The sequence below is a fragment of the Clarias gariepinus genome, chromosome 24 (assembly GCF_024256425.1).
Source record: "Clarias gariepinus isolate MV-2021 ecotype Netherlands chromosome 24, CGAR_prim_01v2, whole genome shotgun sequence".
In the NCBI taxonomy this organism is placed as follows: Eukaryota; Metazoa; Chordata; class Actinopteri; order Siluriformes; family Clariidae; genus Clarias; species Clarias gariepinus.
The window spans coordinates 816,890-825,000 of record NC_071123.1 but is presented as its reverse complement, the minus strand read 5'-3'; the positions used below and the strand labels follow the sequence as shown (position 1 = coordinate 825,000).

The 8,111-nt window shown below is 42.1% G+C and overlaps 2 protein-coding genes across 2 annotated transcripts in view; both read left to right on the top strand.

Moving 5' to 3' along the window:
- rps6ka3a (ribosomal protein S6 kinase a, polypeptide 3a) overlaps positions 1 to 2,174 on the top strand; it is a 23,307-nt gene extending 21,133 nt beyond the window's left edge. The window contains exons 19-22 of the mRNA XM_053485276.1: positions 921 to 997; positions 1,088 to 1,205; positions 1,573 to 1,713; positions 1,827 to 2,174. Coding sequence (XP_053341251.1) covers positions 921 to 997; positions 1,088 to 1,205; positions 1,573 to 1,713; positions 1,827 to 1,949 — 459 coding nt within the window. The 3' untranslated portion in view covers positions 1,950 to 2,174. The remainder of the gene's footprint in view (positions 1 to 920; positions 998 to 1,087; positions 1,206 to 1,572; positions 1,714 to 1,826) is intronic.
- A 3,700-nt stretch (positions 2,175 to 5,874) lies between these two features.
- Positions 5,875 to 7,899, top strand: eif1axa (eukaryotic translation initiation factor 1A X-linked a). The gene is made up of 7 exons (XM_053485576.1): positions 5,875 to 6,013; positions 6,358 to 6,441; positions 6,572 to 6,675; positions 6,752 to 6,802; positions 6,909 to 6,990; positions 7,394 to 7,485; positions 7,587 to 7,899. Exons 1-7 carry the CDS (start codon positions 5,998 to 6,000, stop codon positions 7,590 to 7,592), a joined length of 435 nt encoding a protein of 144 aa, XP_053341551.1. The 5' UTR covers positions 5,875 to 5,997; the 3' UTR covers positions 7,593 to 7,899.
- The last annotated feature ends 212 nt before the right edge of the window (positions 7,900 to 8,111 follow it).

Sequence of the window (8,111 nt, the reverse complement as noted above, 5' to 3'; positions counted from 1 at the left end):
ACGGCCGCGCGGTGTATCAGGAGTAGTTTGCGCGCAGTGACGGGACGTTATAACCTCAGTCGTCTTTAACTCTTCATCATCACAGCAGTTTTACTGGGTCGAAGAGAAGAGACGACGTCTGGGCCCATTTTCTTCATATTAAACCGGAGAGAAAAAAAACCGATGTGTCGTAATAACACTGGGGGAAACAGTGGGGGAACGCAATACCACAAACCTGAAGAGACACATCAAGGCATCCCATAATAATCACAGTGTTACAGTCTCTGTGTGGTGATTGTGTTACCACATGATAACATCATTATGTTGTGATGTATTTTATTTTATAGTTAAACTGAATCTAACAGGTGAGTAAATGATGGTGACTGATGGAGCTACAACCGTCCAAGTGTGTAAATTCATATTAAAGAAAAAGTCTTAAAACACTGTATTGTCCGTACGGCTCCTGTTGTTTTGTGGTTTAAAAATATGAACATGCAGCAGTTGTGACGTTAAAAATAAATATAATTAGCTAAAAACATCACATGAAAGGATACATTTTATATGTTAAGATAATTATTCTGTAAAAAACTGAACAAATGGTTTTATTGACACTAGATTGACTGTAGGGTTAATTAATAACAATCTTATTGCTAAAATGTTACGTTTTCATTGACTAAAACTAGACGAAAATGTCCAGACCTTTAGTCGACTAAAACTTGACTAAACAAATATAAGATCAGAATATAATCTAAATATAAAATACTGTATCATAACAAAATATGATAAAAAAAACAACAACCAGGAACGTTTTGTCCCGAGAATAAAAATTTAAAATATCTGAAAAAATAAACACTTACTAGAACCTGAGCCCTGCTTTTATCTCACGCTATTCACATGTACCGTGTGTGTGTGTGTGTGTGTGTGTGTGTGTGTGTGTGTAGGTGCTGAAGAAGCAGGGCTATGACGAGGCGTGTGATATCTGGAGTCTGGGAGTGCTGCTCTACACCATGCTCACAGGGTAACACACACACACACACACACACAAAGTAAGGTGAGGTTGTGTTTAAACACTAACACTGCTCTCTCGGTGTGTGTGTGTGTGTGTCAGGTTCACTCCGTTTGCTAACGGTCCTGATGACACACCGGACGACATCCTGTCTCGCATCGGCAGCGGGAAGTTCTCTCTCTCAGGAGGCTACTGGAACTCTGTGTCCAATGGGGCCAAGGTCTCTCTCACACACACACACACACACACACACACACACACACACACACACACACACACACAGTGACTGTATGAGTGAAGCTGAACTGATCTCCGAGGCCCTCTAGTGGCTGCTGCAGTTACAGTCATTAACAGAACCCTGTGTGTGACGAGGTGAAGGAGTGCAGGGTGTACTCTGTACCTGTGTGTGTGTGTGTGTGTGTGTGTGTGTGTGTGTGCGCGCGCGCATCACATGACTCTGATCAAGGGCTCAGATAAGATTCGCTCTCCGTCAGTCACAACAAGTCACAAACCAAGTGCTGTGGTCATGTCTTGGGTTAGCTGATGTGTGTGTGTGTGTGTGTGTGTGTGTGTGTGTGTGTGTACAGGACCTGGTGTCCAAGATGCTTCATGTTGATCCTCATCAGAGACTGACGGCGTCTCAGGTTCTGCGTCACCCCTGGATCGTCCACAAGGACCAGCTTCCTAAATTCCAGCTGAATCGCAACGAATCTCCACAACTCGTCAAAGTAACACACACACACACACACACACACACACACACACACACACACACACACACGTGCAGATAACCGGCATTATTCTTATTGTGTGTGTGTGTGTGTGTGTGTGTGTGTGACAGGAAGCGATGGCCGCCACGTACTCGGCTCTGAACAGACGCACCTCTCCCATGCTGGAACCCGTCGGCTGCTCCACGTTAGCGCAGCGTCGCGGCCTCAAAAAGCTAACCTCTACTGCCCTCTGACCTCTGACCCTCAGCCTATCAGACGAGCGGACCAAAGTGACATCACAGAGGAGTGAGCTCGCTCGCACCGTCCTCACTGATCAGGAGCTTTCTACAACAAACGTGTGTGTGTGTGTGTGTGTGTGTGTGTGTGTGTGTGTGTGTTACACACATCAGGCGCTTTTAATCTGTTTCTATGGGAGAAAGTAAAGACCTTCTGAGAAAAGTGTGTGTGTGTGTGTGTGTGTGAGAGAGGGAGAGAAATTGTTTTCTAAATTTTTTTTTACACTGATTTATTTTTTTGGTAATTTCCGGAAAACAAATACTGTCTGTGTGTGTGTGTGTGTGTGTGTGTGTGTGTGTGTGTTTTGCTTTTTTTTTTTTACTGTCATTTCTCTGTGATTTTTGGTGTATGTGATTAAGGTGTATGAGGTATTTGGTGTTTCTTTTTTTTTTTCACACGCGCACACACACACACACACACATACACACACAATAAGTATTCTTTAGTGTAAAGTGGAGTTATGCTTCACTCAGCTAAGTTGCAGATCACACATTCACACACTGTCATTTTCAGAAAAGGGAGAGAGTGTGTGTGTGTGTGTGTGTGTGTGTTTAAATCTGAACATAATTAACAGTTCTATTATGCAAATCTTTTTTTAAAAGCTCTTTTAATGATGTATTATTTTTGTACTTCCCTGCACTTTTCTATTCCTCTGTGTGTGTGTGTGTGTGTGCGGGTGTGTGTGTGTGTGTGTGTGTGTGTGTGTGCATGTGTGTGTGTGGCATTAAGTAAAAAATTATTTTTTTCTCATTTCTTTGGGGTATAAATCAGTCTTAAAAATGTCTTCAGGACAATCAGCTGTTATTAAAATAACTTTAATAAACTCCTGTCTGTCTCTTATATAATGAGTCTCCTGAGGAGCAGTGAGGTGTGCGTGGATTGTTGTAAATAAAAATAAAATCTTCTGGATCTGACCAGAGCATTAGATGATCAAGGAATCAGGAGATTTAGAGCCAGGGTTCAGCGGGAGAAGATAGTTTTAATTTGCATGCATGCGTCAGTCGTTCAGCCTGGGCAATAAAATCCAAACATAAATGGCGAAACACCCATTTTATACTACGATGTAAACATCGACCCAAGGCCAAGAAAGGAAAAACAATGGAAGAAAAATACAATCAAGGTTAAAAACATCATGTGAGAACTAAGTAAACAAGGACACTTATAAAGATCACGCTGACATAAATCCATTATTAATGATTGTGCCATTTTCATATCAACTATAAAAGAAAATTAGAGATAAATCCTTCAATTCCCCCCTGTGTTGCTCTAAATCATTCATAACAGCAAGCTTAACCTTTTGAAACATGTCTTACAATCTGTAACTACTGGTCAGGCGATTACTTGTTTACATATTCCACAACGGAATAGGACTTACACTTCTCTCAGTCCTCTCTAAAACCACAAACACACTGTTCTGAGGTGGACCCTCCCACTCTGTCACATCCTCTGTAGAGAGGATTTAAAATAATAATAATAATAATAAGCCAGTGCAAATATTATTTGTCGCCTCATTGATATGTCAAGACTCTCTGGCAGAATCTTCATTTTAGAGCTCATTGTACTGCCATCTAGTGGACACATTCCTAACATCTATAACAGTATAATTAACATGGACATGTACAGTAGCTGCAAGTAATATTTCATACATAGTTCATATAAACACAGTCACAAATATGAATTTATTTTCTACATTCTAGAATAATACTGGATTTTTTTAAACTACTGTATGTAATAACACATGGCACTAGGTAATTAAGTAACAACAGTAACAGTCAGTTGTTATTTTTAAGACCTGAAGGTCAGCTGTTCTGGATCAGTTCTTACAAGAACAGTATCGTGTCGAGTGTGTTTGTAAAACCCATCAAGCTCCATGATGAAACTGTCTCACCTAAACTGAGCTCTGTTGCAGAGGAGAAGTTCATTTAGAGTCACCAGCCTCAGAAATCACCAATTAACAACCAGCATCTCAGATTAGAGCCGTTATGAAGCTTTACAGAGCAGAAGGAGCAGATAAACATCTCAATATCAACTGTTCAGAGGAGATTATTGTGTATATAACAACTTCTTCTTCTTTGTCTTTCGGCTGTTCCCTTTCAGGGGTCGCCACAGCGAATCATCTGCCTCCATCTAACCCTATCCTCTGCATCCTCTTCTCTCACACCAACTAACTTCATGTCCTCTCTCACTGCATCCATAAATCTCCTCTTTGGTCTTCCTCTAGACCTCCTGCCTGGCAGTTCCAACCTCAGCATCCTTCTACCAATATATTCACAATCTCTCCTCTGAACATGTCCAAACCACCTCAATCTGGCCTCTCTGACTTTATCTCCAAAACATCTAACGTGGGCTGTCCCTCTGATAAACTCATTCTTAATCCTATCCATCCTTGTCACTCCCAAAAAGAACCTCAACATCTTCAGCTCTGCTACCTCCAACTCTGCCTCCTGTCTTTTCTTCAGCGCCACTGTCTCTAAGCCGTAGAGCATCGCTGGTCTCACCACTGTCCTGTACACCTTTCCTTTCATTTTCGCTGATACTCTTTTATCGCACAACACACCTGACACTTTTCTCCACCCATTCCAACCTGCCTGTACCCGCCTCTTCACCTCCTTTCCACACTCTCTGTTGCTCTGGACCGTTGACCCCAAGTACTTAAAATCCTGCACCTTCTTTACCTCTGCTCCCTGTAGCCTCACCGATCCTCCTGGGTCCCTCTCATTTACACACATGTATTCCGTCTTGCTGCGGCTAACCTTCATTCCTCTGCTTTCCAGAGCATACCTCCACCTCTCCAAATTTTCCTCCACCTGTTCCCTGCTCTCGCTACAGAGCACAATGTCATCTGCAAACATCATAGTCCATGGGGACTCCTGTCTTACCTCATCTGTCATCCTGTCCATCACCAGAGCAAACAAAAAGGGGCTTAGAGCCGATCCTTGATGCAGACCCACCTCCACCTTGAACTCTTCTGTCACACCTACAGCACATCTTACCACTGTCTTACAGCTCTCATACATGTCCTGCACCACTCTAACATACTTCTCTGCCACTCCAGACTTCCTCATACAACACCACAGCTCCTTTCTTGGCACCCTGTCATACGCTTTCTCTTAATCTAAAAAGACACAATGAAACTCCCTGTTACCTTCTCTGTACTTCTCCGCCAGCATCCTCAAAGCAAATACTGCATCTGATGTACTCTTTCTAGGCATAAAACCATATTGCTGCTCACAAATGCTCACCTCTGCCCTTAACCTAACTTCCACTACTCTTTCCCACAGCTTCATTGTCTGGCTCATTAGCTTTATACCTCTATAATTGTCACAGCTTTGCACATCTCCCTTGTTCTTAAAAATTGGCACCAATACACTTCTTCTCCATTCCTCTGGAATCCTCTTACTCTCCAAGATCTTGTTAAACAAACTTGTCAAAAACTCTACTGCCACCTCTCCTAAGCACTTCCATACCTCCACAGGTATGTCATCAGGACCAACAGCCTTTCCACTAACCCTAACCCTATTGTGTATATAACAATAATTGTTAAAGAAAAATGTAACATATACTGTGTGTTTTATAGTGTAAAAAGAATAAAAATCAGAAAAGACCATGGAATCAGAGGGGGTGTACAAACTTTTGGTAGTGTGTGTATATAATAGATAACCCACTCTGTGTGTGTGTGTGTGTGTGTGTGTGTGTGTGAGAGAGAGAGAGAGAGAGAGGTGCAGCAGTGTGTGTCAGTGATGATGTTAAACAGCGCAATACTCACACTGAACAGCAGGTGTCGCACCACCTGTGTGCTGATCGTTACGTCATTAGCACGGACCTCGAAGTTTATTTGGACCCGCCCCTTCAGTGTCATACGTAACATTAGTACCGCTGCAACCCGGAAGTGATTTAACGTCGAGGTGAACGCTAGTTGTGCTAACAGCGCCTCAGTGCAGGTTTACTGAACACACACACACACACACACACCCGGAGAGCAGGAGTGTGTAGATTGTGGTGAAGATGCCGAAGAATAAAGGTGGGGACACCCGGTGTGTGTGTGTGTGTGTGTGTGTGTGTGTGTAACTCCATGTTGTTTTAGGAATTCTAGCTAACAGGCTAACAGTCTGAGGGACAGCACGTGACCCTTAAACAGTGTTAAAAATGAGTGTGTGTTAGGTTTCACACTCTCATCCTGATTATATCTGTTCACACACACACACACACACACACACACACAGGTATAGTCATGTTATCACTTTATTAATCAATAAATTACACATGTCTTCTCTAATAATAAGAATACTGTGTACTATTAAGAGTTAAAGGAGAAGACAGCTGAAGTGTGTGTGTGTGTGTGTGTGTGTGTGTGTGTGTGTACAGGTAAGGGAGGAAAGAACCGGCGGCGCGGTAAGAATGAGAACGAGTCTGAGAAGAGAGAGCTGGTGTTTAAGGAGGATGGACAGGGTGAGTTACCATAGCAACGCCACATCACACAGCATCAGGACCACACTGTACACACACACACACACACACAGTTTATAGGTGATTGTGTCTTTTCTGGCATTCCAGTTTACGTGTGTGTGTGTGTGTGTAGAGTACGCTCAGGTGATTAAAATGTTGGGAAACGGACGGTTAGAGGCGATGTGTTTTGATGGAGTGAAGAGACTGTGTCACATCAGAGGAAAACTGAGGAAAAAGGTATACACACACACTCACACACACACGCACACAAGGCCATATTTGTTGGGTATTAACTGCTTCTGTGTGTGTGTAGGTTTGGATAAACACGTCTGACATCATTTTAATCGGACTAAGAGATTATCAGGTGAGTTTAAATATGCACACACACACACACACACACACACACATGTATATATATATAAATAAGAACCATTCTAAACCCTCTGTGTGTGTGCGTGTGTGTGTGTCAGGATAATAAAGCTGATGTGATTCTGAAGTATAATGCAGATGAAGCGAGAAGTCTGAAGGCGTACGGTGAACTGCCTGAACACGGTAAGTGTGTGTGTGTGTGTGCAGTGCATGCTGGGAAATAAACAGTATGCCTCATCATTACACAGTGAACACATCGTCTCACACATGGACTCACTTGCTAATTCACTCACTCGCTCATCACCTTCTACCTTTACACACTGATTGACTCACTCACGTATTACTTACTTACTTAATTACTTACACTTAGTGATTCACATGTTCACTGAACCTTAAAATATATGGGTGTGAATAAGTGAGTGAGTGTGTGTGTGTGAGAGAGATAGATAGATAGATAGATAGATAGATAGATAATCACTCTTACTGGTCTGGAGAGAATGTTCCAGAATCATTACACTGCACATGGCTTTTACTCCATCTGTAAACTTTATTTCTCAACTTCTCTCTCTCTCTCTCTCTCTCTCAGCTAAAATTAACGAGACAGACACGTTCGGACCGGGCGACGACGACGAGATTCAGTTCGATGACATCGGAGACGACGACGAGGACATTGATGATGTGAGTGATGAGGAGTTGTTACCATAGTAACCATGGTATCATAGTCAGTGTATAGAGTTCAGTGTTCATGTTACTTATTTGTCTGTGTTTGTGTCTCTCAGATCTGAGGCGGCGGTGTGTGTGTGTGTGGGTGGATGGATGAAGGATGGCTGTGTTTACACTAAGAGGACGATACTGCTTGCTTCTGATTGGACAGAATTCATTCAACTTCTTTTTTTTTTTTTTCCACCTGACAAACTGGTGATTTAATCTCTCTCTCTCTTTCTCTCTCTCTCTTTCTCCCAGTAGCCCATTTCAACCTACAGTTTTTTGTTAGTGTTTTAAAGTATTTATATTTTATTTCACCGTTTTTGCTGAAGTGTAAAGTTTAGAATGTGACACCAAGATTTACAATAAAAGAATTAAACCCACCGATACTGTGTTTCCAGTCAGAGTATTTATTTAGCTTTAATCCCTGCTGGTACGGTGTTACCAGGTCCGGTATGTTCTATACCTTTTAATAGCGTTTAGGTCTTTCACCTGAGGTGTGTGTGTGTGTGTGTTTTTACAGCTTCGTCAGCAGCACTGGTCTAGTTATATGCTTTACATTTTGTAATATTTGTTATTTACTCTAGTTTGTAGAAATA

What these genes read in the sequence shown, in the direction of transcription:
- eif1axa (XM_053485576.1), top strand. An exon ending in TCGGACTAAGAGATTATCAG is followed by an intron (nt 6,803 to 6,908) that starts GTGAGTTTAAAT and finishes TGTGTGTGTCAG; the next exon opens with GATAATAAAGCTGATGTGAT. An exon ending in CGGTGAACTGCCTGAACACG is followed by an intron (nt 6,991 to 7,393) that starts GTAAGTGTGTGT and finishes TCTCTCTCTCAG; the next exon opens with CTAAAATTAACGAGACAGAC.